General features: G+C 39.0%; 3 protein-coding genes across 3 annotated transcripts; 1 reads left to right on the forward strand and 2 right to left on the reverse strand.

The window, feature by feature from the left end:
* Window positions 1-3,033: 3,033 nt before the first annotated feature.
* Window positions 3,034-10,029, reverse strand: surf4 (surfeit 4). Its single transcript, XM_083930268.1, has 6 exons — window positions 9,823-10,029; window positions 7,289-7,475; window positions 5,140-5,216; window positions 5,015-5,058; window positions 4,745-4,931; window positions 3,034-4,395 (listed from the first exon to the last, which is right to left on the reverse strand). The coding sequence occupies exons 1-6, from the start codon at window positions 9,868-9,870 to the stop codon at window positions 4,129-4,131; spliced, it is 810 nt and encodes a 269-aa protein (XP_083786394.1). The 5' UTR covers window positions 9,871-10,029; the 3' UTR covers window positions 3,034-4,128.
* Window positions 10,030-12,090: 2,061 nt separating this feature from the next.
* surf2 (surfeit 2) lies at window positions 12,091-15,189 on the reverse strand. The gene is made up of 6 exons (XM_083930218.1): window positions 15,056-15,189; window positions 14,771-14,922; window positions 13,625-13,728; window positions 12,892-13,077; window positions 12,547-12,680; window positions 12,091-12,453 (listed from the first exon to the last, which is right to left on the reverse strand). Exons 1-6 carry the CDS (start codon window positions 15,128-15,130, stop codon window positions 12,364-12,366), a joined length of 741 nt encoding a protein of 246 aa, XP_083786344.1. The 5' UTR covers window positions 15,131-15,189; the 3' UTR covers window positions 12,091-12,363.
* Window positions 15,190-16,839: 1,650 nt separating this feature from the next.
* On the forward strand, window positions 16,840-18,810 carry bbln (bublin coiled coil protein). Its single transcript, XM_083930488.1, has 2 exons — window positions 16,840-17,159; window positions 18,223-18,810. Exons 1-2 carry the CDS (start codon window positions 17,081-17,083, stop codon window positions 18,459-18,461), a joined length of 318 nt encoding a protein of 105 aa, XP_083786614.1. The 5' UTR covers window positions 16,840-17,080; the 3' UTR covers window positions 18,462-18,810.
* The last annotated feature ends 148 nt before the right edge of the window (window positions 18,811-18,958 follow it).

The raw sequence follows: 18,958 nt of genomic DNA on the forward strand, positions 1-18,958 counted from the left end.
TTTACAATAACCCACCCAGCCTCCACTTGTTTGTGCACCTTTTGTATATAGGTGCATTTATTTATTTTTTTATTTGATCTTCGAACCTGTTTATGTAATTATTTTTTACCCAAGAACGTCGGGGTATGTCTGATATTACTATGGTATGTCTTGTTACTGCTGTATGACTTGAGTTATGTCTGTATGAATGGGATACTTGTTGCTTCAACAGAAAATTCAATAAAAACACTTTATTATTATTGTATATACTGTATGTGCAAAAGTAAGTGGACACCTCATAACGTATATGTGTTTATGTTTATCTTGAGTTTTATATTTTATTCTACCATTTTGCTATTTTATATTTCCAATTCACTTATAGGTGAGATAAATGTAGGTTTTTATGTTATTTTATTCATTTACTTCATAAGATGCAGCCTTTCTTTTCTTTGTATTTTTATGAGTAATACTTGCCTCTGTTTCGTTGTCCTAATAAATAATGACAGTAAAGATTTCTGATTTCTGAGCTTGACCAACTACTACTATAATAGAAGTGGTGAAATGTAAATAAGTACAAGTAGGGGAGACCAGGGATTGTTGTAAAAGCCCTTGACTATCTTCTCCAATCAAAACACAAGCTATAGTGAATAAAATGACTCTGCACATGCTCAGTTAGATTGTCTCCTTGCTTACAGAAATGAGCCATATTTGAAATGGGATAAAAATGTAACTTTTCCATCAGATGTATTTTTTGAATTCTGTCCTGAGCTCAAATATATGGAAATCCAAACAATTATTAGTATCAGAATCACTGCTTTGTAAGCTAAAAACTAGCACAAAGGCTAGTTCACATGAGCTGAAAGGGGTTGTTGTGCCTTGTAACAACTGTCTCTCAACCAAGGTTTTCATTTATATTTTTTACTTTATATTATTTTTAACTCTAAAGGCCTAAATAAACTAGATTGCATGCTGGGTATAGGTTTAAATTGTTTTTTTTTGTTGTTTTGAGGTTTCTTATCATTATTTTCAAAAGTGAATACATAGTAACAGTAATTGATTAATTATGTATATTTTATACATGTTACAACTGTTCCTGTACACTGGGACAATTGTAAAACTGGAGTAACCGGAGTGTATTTAAATACATTTTGCAACCTGTACATATTTCATAAAACCACATATTGGTTTCAACTTTCAATTTTGAATGTCTATACATGCATGTGTTAGCTTGATTGAAGACTCTAAATTGCCCGTAGGTGTGAATGGTTGTATGTCTATGTTCGTCTCTATGTGCCCTGCGATAGACTGGCGTCCTGTCCAGGGTGTACCCCGCCTCACGCCCGATGTCAGCTGGGATCGGCTCCAGCACCCCCCGCGACCCCGACCCCGGGATAAGCGGTTGAAGATGAATGAATGTATGAATGAATATTTCAATCAGTCTCTTCTCTTATGTAAGTGCAATACTGAATCTCTGTAGCCTTTAAGCAGTGGTGGAAGTTGTAATGATACCACACAGTGTAAATACTCCAATCCTATAAGTCTTCCATTTAAAACTTTACTTATGTAAGTATGTATGTTGCATTTTACAGGTGTAGATGTTTGAGGTTGTACTCATTTGAACTCTGTACTGTTGGGTAGTTTAACCTACAGCGATGGATCAGATTATGTCCTGTCAGAACCACGTAAGCTCATAAAACCAGTCCTGTTTTCAGCTTTGTGACAATACATTTTCCAGCTGATCCAAGAGGCTTTTGAAAGTGTATCTAGTGCAAGTGCAAAGTACGGTACTTGAGTAAATATACTTAGTACTTGTACCACCATAGTACAGTTAAGTATAGGACTTGGGCCACCTCCAAATGGCCACAAGATACATCTGAGCCAAGGTGGGAAAGAAGAAAAACAAGGTTCTGTTTCACAAATTCATATTGAATTTGTTGGACTTTTCTCTAATCTTTGCTATTTTCGTGAAATATTGAGTCATTGTACCTCTTTTGGCTTTGAAAACTTTCATCAATCAAACCATCTGAGAAGTTTAAAAGGGAAATTGGTTGAACAAGTAACACACTCAGGCATCTGACATGTGACAGGAGCCCCATCACTGCAGCAAACCTTTGGTTTAATTGTTAACAGTATATAAAGTTTATCATATGTTTGTTTTAAATGTAAAATGTAGTAACCCTGGAGCACAATGTAGCTCACCTCGTGGAGTGCGTGCCCCATTTAGTGAAAGCTAAGTCCTTACTGCAGCAACAGGGGTTAGATTCCAGCCCACAGTCTTTTGCTGCATGCTGTCCCCTTTCTCTCCCCATATCCTGCCCTACTCCTGTCCTATCACATAAGGGCAATATATACTGTATATACATATACAGACAGAGAGAGAGAGAGAGAGAGAGAGAGAGAGAGAGAGAGAGAGAGAGAGAGAGAGAGAGAGAGAGAGAGAGAGAGAGAGACCCACCCATACCCAACCCTTTTTTTCCTCATCCTGGATGTAAAGTTTATTTTAGAGTTTTCCTGTTATATTTATTTAAAAAAAAGAAAATACAAAATAAGGGGATGGCACACATGGGAGGTTTTCTAAGTCAATGACAAGGTTCCAAAGAAAATAATAAGGCTAAGGAAGGGGATACTTTCTTAAGATTAAATGATATAAAGGACTCACAATCATTTTCCACTTGCTACTTTTTATCCGTGTGGTGTTACAAAGGTCATATATTGAGGCCTTTTTATGTTAGAGCAAGTGATGGAAGTCAAGACTTTAGTGCATACTGAATATCATCATGTGTACACCGTATTCATTATTATCAAATGAAACAACCATGATATATCACACACAAAGCAGACAAGTTTCATGTGCTTCTAATTAAGTTTTACTCCAAGCAGATCTTTAACTTAAAAAAGGACACCCTGGAGTGATTGCCACTACACCTTTCGGTACCCGTCTGCTAAGATAACAGGTGAGTTTGGCTTTTGACACATCTGACTCAAGTTTCTATGAATCACTTCTCTGCATCTTTGAGCTAAAAACTTTGACCGAGACAGACTTTATATCTTTGAAATTTTATTTCTTCGCCATGAACTTCCAAAATCAAAAAACAAATGATCAAAAATACAATATAAACTTCTGAAAATCAATACACTGAATATTTTTTTTATTTTTTCTTATACAGGGCAAAAAACACTGAGGCTCTGATGCACTGATGGCTAGTGACTCCACTTAGTCCTCTTTGCTTTTCTAAATCGCAAAATATGGTGTTTCACAAACGTTGAGCCCCCACCTTCCCACCCAGCCCCTATTATCCCCGATCATATACAGTTCACTAGTTAGGCATTTGCCAATGATGTACAGTACAAAGTGCCCAATAACAAGTCCTGGAGCTAACAATTGTGTTGAAAGTTTCATTCGAGCCCGACTGCAATCCACCACTTTGTAGACAATGTACACTTAAACCCCCCCGCGGATACAACTCCCTAAGAACAAGAGTCCGTTGAGATTGAAGGTGAGATGTATTGAAAGGCTAGGGTGTCCGAGAGAAAAAAAGGAGAGATGAAACCTGGAGAGTTAAGGCGAGTGGCTGTCAAATCAGTGCCCAAGTTCGATATGAGTGAGTCTCAGACACTCCAAAATCCAACGGCAGAGAAATTGGGAGGGGGGGGGGGAGATACCAAACTGCTGCACTCTATCCAATTTGCCCTTTTTATTCAGAAAATATGAACATTAATCTATTATAACTCATGGCATAACACCCACAAAATACAATAAATTATTTTCATTACTTCTGCACACAAAACAAATAAATCTTCCATTTATGATGCATGAGTTGTTTACCTTGCACTTTGAAACACACAGGGCTTATATTATTCTTGTAGTCATAAAAAAAAGAGGACATACAAGAAGGCATTATATATATATATATATGTATATACATATATTCAACTAAAAACAGCAGTTTGGAGAAAAATAGAAACAAATTTCCACAGATGAGTGAGGTGGTGTCTGTGGATTTGGCCAAATAAAAAAGAAGAAGGTAGAACCAAAAACAGTGTACCCTGGTGGGGTGGGGGGACTGGAGGAGAGGGAGGGTCTTTGTGTCCCAGTCGGTGGGGGAAGTTAGTGGTGCTGTGCAATCCTCTAATCGTAACCCCCTATTCCTACCACTCTTTCTTTTTCTCATCCATGGACACTCCGCCAGGTCCAAGTGCCACCACCAAAAGCAAGCCTCCGATGACCGAGGTGGTCTGGAAGAAGTCGTATTTGAGGAAGTCGTGCATGGGCTTGTAGGCGGGGACGGTCCAGAAGGCGTTGAAGTAGACGTTGATGGCCAGAAGCCACACGACGAGGGTCAATGCCGCCAGCTTTGTTTTGAAGCCGATGGCCACCAGGATGATGAGTGCAGTTCCAACCATGTTCTGCAGGATCTGTTGAAGAAAGTTAAAGTAGGTTGATGAAGATTTGCACTCTACAGTATACTACTTAGTGACAAGCAAGTGTCAAGTCTGCAAATTCAATCGTGGATACGTGATGTACTAAATGTTGAGGTACACTGCAAAATGCATGCCAGTAATTTGAGTATATGTTACTTTTTTTTTAGGAGTAGCATGACATTATGCAATATATTTCCACTGCATTCCTAAAATGTAGTATAGTAGTGTGCAGTCCCACCAAGGCTCTGCTGGTAAGGCAAAATAACAGCGCAACGTTCCTGCCTTGAGCAGGCTGTATGAAAGAGGCTTATGTTAAATGAGGGTTATTGTTGTCACTACTCACAGAGAAGAAGTTGGAGTCAAAGTGCAGCAGAGTCATGAACATGAGCACTAGCAGTACTCGACCACCCAGCTGCATGTACTGCTTTGGCGAACTCTCTCCCATGGAGGGGACCCCGGCAAACATGCTCTTTCCTTCCGAACGAGACTCGGCGAGCAGCAGGAGCAGACCACCTCCGAGGGCCAGGTTTCTGAGAGGGGTTAAAGAATGGTTATTTATGGAGAGGTGTCTTTATAACCAAACTAAACCTATACAGAGATGACACTGACTTACCTCATCAAAAATTTGAGGTCCCATAAAATGCTGTATGCAACAGTCTGGTGGGAAAAAAGACATTCAAGATCAGATACGAAGACAAAATGCTTGTGGACATGTAATTATAATGCAACCGTTCTCACCTGTAGCGCTATGATGCCAAATAGTCCAAAGCAGGCATATTGTACAAAATTTCTACTGAGGATGAGGACACAACCACCTGTTAAGCAAAGATATTGAAAAGGAAAGTTATGGCCAATATGTCTGCAACACACCATCTGTTCTTGTGTTCCTCTTCCTACCATGAAATCTGCCTTACCATGCATGAAAATAAACCAAAACGTGCATCTCCAGACCGTCCTCCAAACCATCCAGACAGATTTTTCATTTGTCAAAAACGGGGTCCGTCAAAATGTTTTACCGCAAACAACTATTTTAAATTCTCCCTTAACAAATCCCCAACATTCATGAAAAAAAGGCTGATGCCATGGTAAATGTAGTGTAAGTTTCAGAATTGTATCCAAACATGCTATTGCCTCCTTAGGCATTGTGCTGTGTGGATTCGGAGACATGATTTCAAAGATATTTTTAATTGAACATGTTTTAAATAGTTATGGCCCAGGCAGTTCTGCTTACAGACTTGTGTATTTCTCATTTGTCTCCCTCTGCTTTTTTTTTTTGATAATTGTCTTTCTTCCTCCTTATAAATCCTGGCCCAGTTCCACTGTTGCACAGCATCTATCATTTCATTTTATCCTCTAGATAACAAAAAATGTATCACAATAATTATCAAAAATGTAATTTGAGTAAACAACGAATGCTAGTGTACTAGCAAGTTTATTGTTTTGTTTTATTATAATTTCAGGCCACACTGTGGGTAAGGAGGAGAATCGCGACCGATGACATGAATTGATTCAAATTCACAAGGTCCCAAATTAATTTAATTCAATATCGATTTGATTAGGGATACTTCAGTTACAATACCAATTTTGCTTCGATATAGAAAAAAAAACATATTCACAGAGAACTAATGCTGTAAATTGGAACCCTCTAACCTGGTGTATTATTAAAAATATTAGTGTTTACATTAAGAACTAACCCCAAAGCAGTTACATTGATGTAATTTACTTTACTGCACATGAACACACCACAGCGGTCACACAATGAAATACAACTTTACAGTCAGTGAGTATTGAGTGCTTTCAGAGGGTGTGGGACAGAGATCGTCTATGTGCCATACATCCTGAAAATGGCCATGCCAGTTTTCCTGTTGTCTTTGAGGCGTTATTTGGCCCCTTCCTGAAATGCTAGCATCATATGGTTGGTACCAATTGATCCCTTAGGTTGTCTAGTTTGATAGGATACCAATATCTTCACTAGCTCTAAAACTGAGCCCACTACATCCTCTTTAGAGATCGATCTTGGGATTTTATGAATGGATATCAGAACATGAAGAAGAAGAAGAAGAATGAAGATTGATTTTTAATTGTTTTAAAACCCAGCCCTAGTTGTGGGTGCTGCTTTATCTGCCACGAGACTCAGGGCCAAATGTGGCAGGGTAGGTCAATAGATTCATATTATTTATGCCAAACTCTGATTGTCAGCTTCAGCTTGTCTCAACAGACACCATATAACAGCGAGGGCAAATTTTCCTACTTCACCTATCAGGCTGTGGTTGTTATGTAGCTTTGTAATCTTATATGACAAGAACTGAACATGACATCTCCTTAACATATTCTGCCTGCTTTCACAGCCTGTCTGCTTCAAAGTTCAAGGAGCTCAGGGATGCACTTGAATCGCATACATGACAATACTTGTGGGCTGCCTTTTGGCTTCTTTCAGTAAGTCTTGTCCGTCTCCCCTGACCTCTCTAATCAGCAAGATGGTTTACAACCCAGAAGTGAAGTGTTTCTATCTATTGCACAACCTTAACACAATGGGGCTTACATGCACCGACCACACTTTAAATTGACCATGCCTTTTAACCCTTTGCCCTAATTAATTTCAGTTTCAGAATTACACAAATATTCATATTTACTGATGTCTAACATTTTTTTGATGCCTTTAGCGTCACTGCTTCAAAACTGCATCCAAGCTTTTCCAGCTCATATTGCTAGCATAAAAAAAATATATCTCCTTTGCTTACTAAATTGACTTACTCTTTATTATTGTTGGTAGATTTTGTGTCGCACACCACTCAGTAACGCCACAAAAACATGTCAGTAAAACCTGAGTTGACTCATCTCATGTCTGGACTGAAACATGACAGTTCACTGCCTCTCAATCTCTTACCCAGCTGTCCTACGAGGTTAAGCAGCACAAAGCACGTAGCCAGGAAGTAGCCACAGCTCCAGGTCGCCTCAATGTAGTCTCTCTGCTCGTTCCACTGGAACCACATGCGGATGCCGTCTTCCAGGAAGGTGCTGATGAGACAAAGACGCGCCAGGTGGGGCAGGTACTGTTTGGTTACCCGCAGGAACTGGGAAACAGAGGGTAAGAAGAGGAGAAATGATTTACGATTGATTCTGATTCTGAGAAAAAGGATGGCTTGACATGCAATGAAAACCAATCAAAGGATGTGGTATCAGAGGTGTTACTGAGCTAGCTGACAAAGCAAAGCAAAACTGACAAACAAAAATACTCAATCAGCATTTCACCAAAAGTCCCCTGAAGATTCATAAAAAACAGTATTCTGACTGGCAGCTACTCCGATCTTGGAGTCCAAATAATTAAAGTAAAGAAGGCCTCAAGAAACATAATTATGTGATTAAGTGAATAGTGAAACAGCAGTCAATTAATGTAGAATAAGCGTTGACATGCTAAGACATGCAGGTGTTAGGTTAATTGATGACTAAATTGCCTCACGCCTCACGCCCAATGTCAGAGACAAGCGGTTGAAGATGAATGAATGAATGAAGCTTTGCGTAAAACAAAACAAAAAAAGGAAGTCCTATTGCCAAATAGTGTGGGCCCTTGTACAGTAGGAGAAAGAGTACACCATTATTACCTGAAGCTATGGCATATGACATGCTACCTGTGGTGCAAGTTTTCACTTTGCATCTCTATGTAAATGTAATGCATGAAGCAAGTACACACTGGAGATCCGCTCTGTTTGTTTTTCTGCTTCCTTTTTACTCATTTTAAGACTAGTCAGGTAGTTTCTTACAGAGCTGCCATTTAAAACATCAATATGGATTATTTATGATATCAGTATGACACCAACTCTGGCAACTACTGTATGTTCTACCCCTCCAGATTACTCCTGCTGGATATTCAAGCAATAACAAAGCTGCAAAGTATACTAACTAATCATGTAACTGGTTTCAAAAGTGTAAAAAGAGTACAGGGTGGAAGTTCTGCTATGTGACAACCCTAAATGGCTTATTGTATTATTAGGAGTTGGCGTTTGCTAAAACAAGAGAAGAAACTACCCTACAATCTTCTATCAAACACAATTCATGGACAGATCCTCAGGTTGTAGTGACACAGAAGAGGTGCAGTGAACTGCCCCATGCCCCGCCCATTCAGCAGTCCACATCAGCACTGTCAGACCTCAGCAGCCTATCAGCGCACACCAACTCCCACTATGACTGCTATGTGGGACATGAATGGACGAACTGGGAGCCAATGCCAGGTCGCTGCAGCAGCCTAGAAATAGACCATTTTGTAGAGTAACGTGTAAGAAACATGTCACGTCAGGACCCCTTAGTGAGGGATGTGCCCTTAAAAATGAATGGGATGAGCAAAGTTTCTTACAAAGCAAAGATAGAAAGTTCAGGTTTCATTTTCAAATACACAGCACTCGTGAGAAGAGTGTATAAATCAATCAATTGTAATTAAATTAGGGAAGTTGTGCAGTTTCTGACATGAGGATAAAGTTCAGTCAGCACAGCTGCCATAAACAAACACAGAACAGACAGCCAGGTGATTATGTTTCAACAGTGCTCCTCCGTGGAAGTAACTGGCATTATTAAAAGGCTGGCGTGTCCTGCAAATACACATGGCTATAAATCCAACACACAATAACACCTCAGCACACACGCCTCAGTTAACTTTTCAAACCTCTGGGCCTCATAGGAACATGGGTCACTGGGAGACCTGAAATATGATCTTGTCAACTCATCTCAACTCGAACAGATCAGTGCACAGCTTGTAGACATACCAGCACAGCTAAAACCCATAGAAAGACGGACCATATCGACAAAGAGGCAGCTGTAACATCTATAGTAAGGTGAAGGTTTTAGGTGAGCTGTGTGGTGGGGCAGCTCTGTCAGGCTCTGTCATGCAGATGCTAAATTTAAGAAAACCAAATGCTTCTCTCTGTAACCCTAAGCCAGCAGCAATGCCAAGCAATCAGGGTGCTTAAAACACAATATCACTGATGATTAGTGTTTGCCAATAACTTGGAGTGAAGCGGAGTGATTTCACAACTGTTGTCTGGCACTATCTGACTGAGACACTGTTAATAAACCAGCTAGATTTAGAGACAATAAGTACATGACTATGTAGCCAATTACATATTTATGCTTGTTAACTTTGCCTTCAAACATATGGCAGTTTCACTTTGTTGGTGTGAATTAATACTGCTAGCTAATCCATCTGGAGACACATGACCGCCGTTTGTCATAAAAACAATAAAAACTCGAGTTAATTAGCTCCAATGTCATGTTAGTTATGTCCGTTAGCTTCTATTAGACTCGTAGTGACAATAATTAAAGGCGTCACAGCGTTGGAGGAAACACTCAAGAGCCCTCATTCTCAGACTCAACTAGTTAGCAGCTAACATGCTAACAGCGGCTATGTCGTGCTAGAAAAATTGCAGTTACCTGGTCCGCCACGTCTTCGGCTGTATTCATGAGATCCTCCTGCCCCATATTTGTGTAATATTATAGTTTTACTAATAATTTAAGCCCGGCGCAACACAATTTTTTGATATGTTGAGGTTTTTTTCGCAGACTGCGCTAGGACTGCTCCTCCCCTCCGTTAACGTTATTTACTTGAAGATCTCCCCGATTCGCCTGGACGCAGAGAAAGGCCGCCTCCGCCCCACAATGCCCCGCGATTTGACGAGAGCAGACAGAGCCCCCCTACATGGCTCTGCAACCGCTGTATGCCACGTATACTGATCCCGTCCAGAGGCTTGACACAGTTATTCAGTGTTGCTGGCGGCTTTTTACTGAAAAGCAAGCATAATAATACCCCCACCTCCACCTGGAGTCTTTATTTGTTTAACCATAAACTGTAAGACACGGTCATGTTGAACCCAGCAAATGTAACCCACGCAGCTGTTATGGATCACACTGTTTTGACAGAGTTTAGTCTATTGGTCCTTTATTTTATATATTGTACACATATTTTGACATATTTAAGTTATTGTTCATTTTTCCTTTTTATATTTAATAATCTTTACTTTTTTTCTCTATGTAGTTTTGATGTTGTTATGCACCAGGAGCTGTATTATGCAAAACAGATCACACAACAGGTTTAACAAAAACAAACTTCAATAACACAGCCTGCAAAATGATGACAGGATGACTTTGCCATTGTGTGAACAACATAATCATCACACTTCTTTTCTACAACTGGACAAACAAAATATTTTGTTTGAACTGCCTTAAAGAAACAGTGCATACACAGATGAGTAAGAAGTTAAAGGGAAACTAATATAGTGTCTCTGTATAAGGTGTTGCAGCAGCATCATTTTGGGTTCTGATGATGGTCTCTGTCCATACATTTCCATATGATTGAGTTAAAATCTGGTGAATATGAAGGCCACCACAGACAATTCAAATCATTTTCACACTCATCTTTTACCATTTACTGACCCCACCAGCCCTATGGTTGAGGGCATCAACATCACCCTTATTTCTTAATTACTTGCTTGACTGAGATGATGTTTGTGAGAGGATGATGAAAGTAACGGTCATGAGAGAGCAGAGCTACGTAAAGGGAAATGGGATGGAGGTGTAAAAGGTGCCACATGGCTTTTTTTTAACGGTCAGCATCAAAGACTTGGAGAAAGTCTTTCAACTCGTGTATGCTCCCTGCTAGCCACGCAGGAAAAATACATGGTATTTGTACTTGCAGTTGTTCAGTGTACACAATGCCAGCATTAAATGTTTTCCACAATAAACACGACTTGGCCTCATTTACAGAGGCAGAAGGAAGAAGAAATAGACGATTTTGATGGCTCAGATGAACAACGTTGCAGTTTTACAAGATACTTCCCGAGTGGTAAATTACACGTTAAAAGTAGAACAAAAAAACTTGTTGGAGCCACAAAGTCATGGTAGCCGTCGACTTGATGCTTGTATCAAACAAAATCCGTCAGTCCCGAGTGAAAACGTTCATTAAGGCACTGGGAGAGCTGCTATCCAGAGCATAAACACTTCTTGGCAGGCTGTGGTGTAATTGCTGATGTTGCTGTCCAAACGGTTTGCCAGCTACATCAGCAATTACATGTTACTGCAAAGTTTGTTGGTTATTTTCCACGCTGTACCTTCAGCTTTATTATACCATGGTATGTGAGGAAATGTCTACACCCTCTCTGTTAATTAGTAAAATAAGTTATGTATAAAATACTGTGTAATAGATATGAAAACGTAAATGCATTTCAGGCTACAAGATTCTTCTTCTTGGAAAATTAACAATTTATAAAAATGCTTTTCATGAATAGTACTTTTCTGTCAAATGATTGTAGGTTCATGGTCTGTAATAGCTGGCTGTAAATGTCTCTCCTTCACTCGGAGAGCACAGACCTCCACCTAGGACCTATCTCCCAATGTTAATGCAGCATGGATTTTCCCAGTCTGCTAACTAATTTTTCCAACTGTTCCAACACTTCAGGGTCATAGCACAAATGCCCTATCTCACAATGTTAATGAAAGAGAAAAAACTATTTGTGTATCCGCACCGTGAATATGATGTGCTTTCTTGACCCATCTTACACCCTCTCACCAAGTTTAATGAATGCAGGCCAGCAGTTTTTCTATCACAGATAAACCGAGGTCGAAAACAGAACCTCCTTGGCGGACAAAAAAGATGGCAAAAAAAAAAACCCAAGACAATGATTGCAAAACCCAAACTGAGTTGTATTTTATACTAGCACACTTGGCTGCAAACCAGACAATACAACTTATCCAGTCAACATGATGTGTTTGCTGCCACTCACACATTTTACATGTCACGTAAACCAGCCTTGTTGGAACTGGGCAATATCAAAACTCAGATAACAGACAACCTTCCATATGCAGAAAATATGATAAAAGGGTCAGACTGGTTTAGACGGGAATACTACTCCAAACTGGAAATGCATTGTTCTCCCTGATAAATAACCAGGTAAAAAAATACTATACAGATTTGCTTTTTTACTTTCCATTCGGCACTTTTCCATGTTTTTTACGCCCTGATTTCCAGTGGTTATTTCTGAATTTCTTCTGAAAACCACCGCCCTGTACCTGAAAGACAGAATATGACAGCATTAATCTTAAAAATGACATTGATTGAATTCAATACACACAAAAAAGAAGGGATTTCAGATTTCTACAGACCTTCTTCCGTTTCTGCTGGACCTGCTTTTCCACCTCCATTTCTTCTTCTTCATCTGTTTGGAAGTCATCTTCCTCCTTATCCCCGCCACCCTCCATACTTTCTTCCGCCTCGTTTTTTAAAGTGAATAAAGTGGCTGTGGGAACATATGACACAGCGTTACAGCGAAATAAAACTGCTATCCTACGAGCCACTCTTCTGATAGACAGTGTGTGTTAAACAGTAAATTCAGTGGGTTTTGCCTGGAGTGAAATCATGCAGACCTCCTTGACACAGTTAAACATAACAACCATAATTAAGAAAAAGGGAACAAAGATGTCTAAAGTGTGAGCACTTGGGATACTGACAAGGGTAGAGGTCACTCATGCTGTCTTCTGAGTCGCTGTGATCCTCGTCACTGGATGAGGCTTCAAATGTGTTGTTCCCGTGTTTTGAGGACCTCCCCCAATTGTCCTCCTCTCCGGTGTTTTTAGGCCTTTTCTGTTTGAGTCTGGCTGCAACGAATTCAATCCCTTGCTTCACACACTCTTCATCTAGCGCAGGAATGAGACAGTCATGTCAGTAATCAAGTTGAAAATTGTGAATCGTCCAACATATCTGTGGTGTATTACCAATCAATACTTACTCAATTAATAATTACCAGTTCCGCTTTGACCAAGGTACAATGACATCACTGATAAGAACTGAAGCAATACTACAGTGTGGATCAAATCCAAATTTCCTGTAAATATTGTGAGTATATAACTACGTGGATGACCTAGGAAGGCGGTGTTACTGGGCAATAGTTACTTTAAAATGTTGTGTTATGTTATGTTTCCAATTGACTGCATTAAACAGAATCCACAAATATGTTTGGATATATTGGTCAAGCAGATTGCACATGATTCTGTTCGGCAGAAAAGTGACACCACAGATATACGTTTTCTTTGATTTCCTTCCTGAATGATGTGTATCACACTCAAAGTCAATGTGATTAGGGTTATGCAACTCCCCATGGTTCAAAAGACATACTATATCCGCTAGTTCATAACCTGTGAAAAAAAACAAAGTGCCATGCACATAGATAAGTAATGTACTGACATTTGGCAAGGGCTTTCTTGTAGCGTTTCCCATTAACATGTCTCAGGACGTGATGTGGCTGCCGGTTGAGGTGCCTGAGGGTCAGCTTACAGAAGAGCTGATTGCTGGAAAAGAGACAGAAAACATATTACACAAGTGAAAATTAGCCTCACACATTAGCCCACTTTTGAGTCAGATACGGTGCTATTTCCGTATAGGGGAACCACACCCACTTTCAAAATTCATACATGTTATTCCTACAGCCTAGGACAGTTAGTTCTCAACCTTGTTCGTGTAAAGGACACCTAAATTAATGCACATAAGGTCACTGACCACCATTTCATAAGATTTCCCTTCACGGACCTCCATCTGAAAAGATTGATGGTGATAAAGATCAGAATTATATTGGTCAACTACAGTTGAGGGGATAACTGTGGAGGAAGTGTATCCTGTGATCAGAAAAGTAACTTTGATGACTCTTACTCAAATTGGGCTTGCTTATTAAATAGTGATAATAAACTGTGGACCCCCTGGAACTCCCTCAAAGACCCCAGGGGTCCACGGATCACTTTGGTCTAGGACAGTCAAAGATATTTGATGAACAACTCTCCCAAATCCAAAAACTGTTAAAAATCTAACTTGTGATGTCATCAAGTGTAAGGATGACTGCTGCGAGTAAAATAAGGAGGCTACTAGGCAAACAAAAACTGTAAAATACATTGGACTGTCAACTAGTTAATTCTACAAGGGAAAGTTGACATCCATAAAACTACATTTTCAAAATCTCAACCAACCTTTAACCCCTTCAAACTTGAATTTTGGAATTATTTTGAGTCTATCCAAATGTTTAATAATCAGAAAAGTATTTATTCAGCTGATATACTACAGTATTTTACAAGGAAATGTGATCATATAACCTGCATTTAAATTCATTTTGTTGTATGCATACATTTATTTTTTGCTTCCTTTTTTATTGTGTATTGAATTACTCTTTCCTCTTAAATCTACTTATGTTAGGCCATCAGAATGTAAGATTGTAAAGTTCGCTGGATGGAAAAAAATGACAGCGTTTGTGAGAATTTGCAAAGAAAAAAGACAAAGAAAACGTAAGATAAGGAGGGTATTTCTCCTGTAAAATGACAACATGTTAAGCAGGAGTCTCCTTACGGTTGTTTTGTGCTTGGTACAACGTGTGGTTCATACTGGCTGTAGCTGAACTCTGCTGCAGAACTCAGCTTCTCGTATTTCTTCCCGTTAGTGAACTTCTGCAGCTCCGTCAGGTTGCATGGAAACTCATGGCCGTTCAGGGTGCATTTGATCTGAAAACAACAAGTTAAGTGACCCTGTAGCCATCACAACACTTCACAGCACATGTGACACATTAGCATTAGGGCTAGCATCACATTGTACAACCGCGTGTTTCGTGTAATGGGATGTAAATAGCTCGCTAACCTTTTTACCATCTGTAAGCTGAAGAAAGGGGTGGTTACGAAGAAATGCTTTGAGGTCCGCAGGTAATTCCTCCATAGCTTAAAAAACACTTCAAAACAGATATTTCAATGTGTTGTTGACCAGACCTTCCCCTCGACAGGAAATGTCTACATGTGGGCGGAAGGCGCATGCGCAGACTGTGATGCGTGATGTTGGCGCCATCTACTGATCGCAGTAAGGAAAGGCAGCTTAGACCGTAGACTATATAAATTCAATTCAATTCAATTCAATTCAATTTTATTTATAGTGCCAAATCATAACAAAAGTTATTTTAGGACACTTTACAGACTAGGTATAGACCACACTATATGACTTATTTAAGTTTTACATAGACCCAACAAGTATAATAATTAATTATTAAATGATTAATTAATTAATATACAGTCTATGGCTTAGACGAGAGGATACAGCTTCCACTTGAATTATCCTAGGGTAACTTTCATATTCATTCATGTAAACGGAAAAATGAGAAACCGTCACTGAATTGATTTAAAAAAGCAAACACCTTTATTCTTTACAAACATTGAATCGAATTGAATTTATTTCAGACATGTCTAAAAGGAATGCAAACGTATACAAAATTGAATTAGTGTAACAAATAAGAGGAAAAAAAACATGTAACAACATATATACAATTAACTCTGCCTGAAAAGGAGAAGAAAGACGTTTTCGCTTATTTAATCCTACCCATATGTTATCTATTTTATCCACTATATGTACAATTTGTAAATCTAGCTATACAATAATAAAGCTTCTAAAATTTTATAAAGATACAAACAAGCTTTTCCAAATAGGAAATTAAAAAATGCCATTATATGTCACATTGTGACATAGAATGTGTTTTAAATAAGACATTTTTTTCTGCTATAAGAATGTGTGATTTATTGATAGGGTTTCAAAATTAAAATAATGTGTAAAAGATTTATTTGTGTATAGAAACCTATATGAGGATTGTTATTGACTGCCAAAGGGGATACTGCATTCTAAGTAATATTACTGTATTATGAATGTACTTTATTTTATGTTTTATTTATTCATGCATGTAGACTCTTGCTATGAGAAGTTGTAATGTACTGAGTGGTTCTAAGTACATTTTTGGATATTTTTTGTCATCATTATGGTGCTCATCAAACACATCCATTTGATGAAATCACTTCGAGTAAAGGGTTTGAAGGTTGAGGTTTTTTAGTGATGCTAGCACGAAACTTGATTAAATAAGATAAGTAGTAAACTAGCATTATATAACCGTATACAGGGAATCTGCTCAATGTATTTTGTAGCTACTGTGTCAATAAACAGTACATTCAGGTGATTATAGAGTGCAAACATAAACGTTAATTGGCTTAAACGGGTGTTAACAGTGCGTCCTGTCAGCCGACTGAGAGCCTCTGACAGCTCGGAATCAGAGAGCAAGAAAATGAAAACGAGAACCCACTCTGTTCCTATTTTCAGAAACCATAAGTGTGATCGACGAGTTAGCTGTGGCGGTATGGGAGAAACTTTAAATGAAAAACCTTGCTCGTAAACGGGCCATACTTATATAAACATAAACACGTTTTATAGCTTTAACTTCGGCGTAGGATTGAATATATATTCACTCAACTTGCTATCTCGTTATCTACACAGAGTGAGTACTCTTTCTTCAGACTGATACGATCTTTGATGCGAACGTAAAAGCCCCGCCCACATTTCCCACAATTCATCGCTTCAGTAAACAAATATGTGACGTCTGCCTGTCAGAGACGATAGGTGTCCAAATAGCTGGCTAGCCTCGTAGGTAACGTCCTCCTCCTGGAAGATTTATTTATCGAAACAGTCTGAAAATAACGTCAAAGTCGACACTTAAAAGTGAACGTTGCTGAATTTGAACCGTTGTTCTTTAGTTTGCTAATGCGAATTCGCTGGCAACCTAGTTAGCTTATAAATAACGTTGCTAACGGTAGCTAACGTTAATTCTCTTTGTAATCAAGTAATATAATTTAAATCATGTCCGGACCAAATGGAGATCCAAACATCTCAATTGACGACGGTATTATTAATGACGAAGATGAATTCGAGGACGAAGGTAATGCACAAATGTATTATGATGCTAGTAATGTGTGTGAAGGGGGAAATTCCGCTTAGATTCAGTGTGCTGTGCACGTGATGTCTGGTCAGTAAAGTCACAATCCCGAAGCAGTTTGAGAAATTAGAGCATTACACCTTCACTTGATGTCTGTGGACAGAGGCGAGTCTAGAGTCTGTCGGACCCTAGGCAAACATACAATTGGGGCCTCTCGAACCACGTTCATCACCATTATGTGATAAATAATCTGACATCAACCAAAAAAAATGCAAAAATATAAACCTGTTTGTATTTCAAAACTGCACACTTTATTTAATTAATTGAATTAAAATGTATATTAATATGAAGGACAATAACAATTAAAACTTGCCATATTGTCATTGCTAACTTTGAGAATTGTCACTGCTGTAGTTTAACGTTTGTCAGCCCTCAGTGGCCGCCTACTGGCATGGGGTCCCAAGCAGTTGCCTCTGTCTGTGGAGCATATCCAGGATTTATCACCAGATAACATCGGTGCTGCTGGCTTTCTGCTTTGCACCTCGAGGTCCTCCAGATTACGGGGATTTTATGTGTAATGAGATGAGAATTTGGTTTGGGAAATGCTCTGATATATCAGCAAGCTGACGTGCTTTTGACAGCCTTTAATAGCCATATCAGTCCACTTTAAAAAAAAGATTTAGTTGTATTATTTATGAAGTTGACAAAAAATACACACTTTGTACATTTTTCTTAATGGGTTAACTTAATGAGTTAAATCTATTCTGCTTTTTAGATGATTTCCTACTGGGGATTGGTCGGTATGGGTGGAAGCATGCTGAATGTTTGTCTATACATCTCTGATTTATGGTGCTCTCCTCTTGCCTGTCTGTGCTATCCGTTCTCACATTAAATGATAGTTGGTAATAGTTATAGGAAGTTGAAAAAAATAGAACGCAATCTCTTTTTTTTATATCTTAAATTACATCTTATAGGTTAAAGACCTACCAAAAAATCTTGACTCTACAATAGAAGCTCTTTCCTTTGACTGACAGAAAAGACTAATCTCTGTGCTGCATATCCACAGAGTATGAAGCCATCAACTCCATGCTAGATCAGATCAACTCCTGTCTCGATGACCTGGAAGATAGGAATGATTCACTTAATGGCAAACTGCACGAACTGATGGAGTCAAACCGGCAAGCTCGGCTGGAGTTCAGGGCCCAACTGCTCGGCTCACAGACCGAGGAGGAGCGTTGTCCTGCAGACGGGGACTCCTCCTCGACCAGCAAGGAAGACTTGAACAAGGACAGTGCGGATGCGTGATGATGAGGGCTGAGTACAGCATGAGAAGTATTTATGAAAGTTGACTCCACTCCAACCTCTGTTCTGTGAGACAAATGACCTTTTATCTGCATCATCCATGCCTCTGAGATTCTTCTGTGAAAATTCCCAAAAAGCTGATGCATTGTTGCTGACAGTAACCACTATATTATGCTGAGCCAACTTTTGTTGATCACTTTATTCCAGACTCTCCTTTGATCTTCAGACTTTTTCCTGAGGACCTAATAGATTCATAATCAAACTTGTGTGAAGTGTATTGATCCATTTGGTGTTGACATTCATCTTTGTAGCAGTACAGTCTGTTCCTTTGTTGTATCCCAAAAAATAAATATGCAACACTACAGATGTCTACCCGTGCATTATAATATTTAATCTGCAGTAAGACTGTCAATCTGCTGTCCTGTTTATTTTCATTAACCTGTTTAGGATAAGTAAACTGATAAGATGTATATGTTAAGGGCTAACCAAAAAAAAAGGCA

The sequence above is a fragment of the Echiichthys vipera genome (genome assembly GCF_963691815.1).
Source record: "Echiichthys vipera genome assembly, chromosome: 16".
Taxonomy (NCBI): Eukaryota; Metazoa; Chordata; class Actinopteri; order Perciformes; family Trachinidae; genus Echiichthys; species Echiichthys vipera.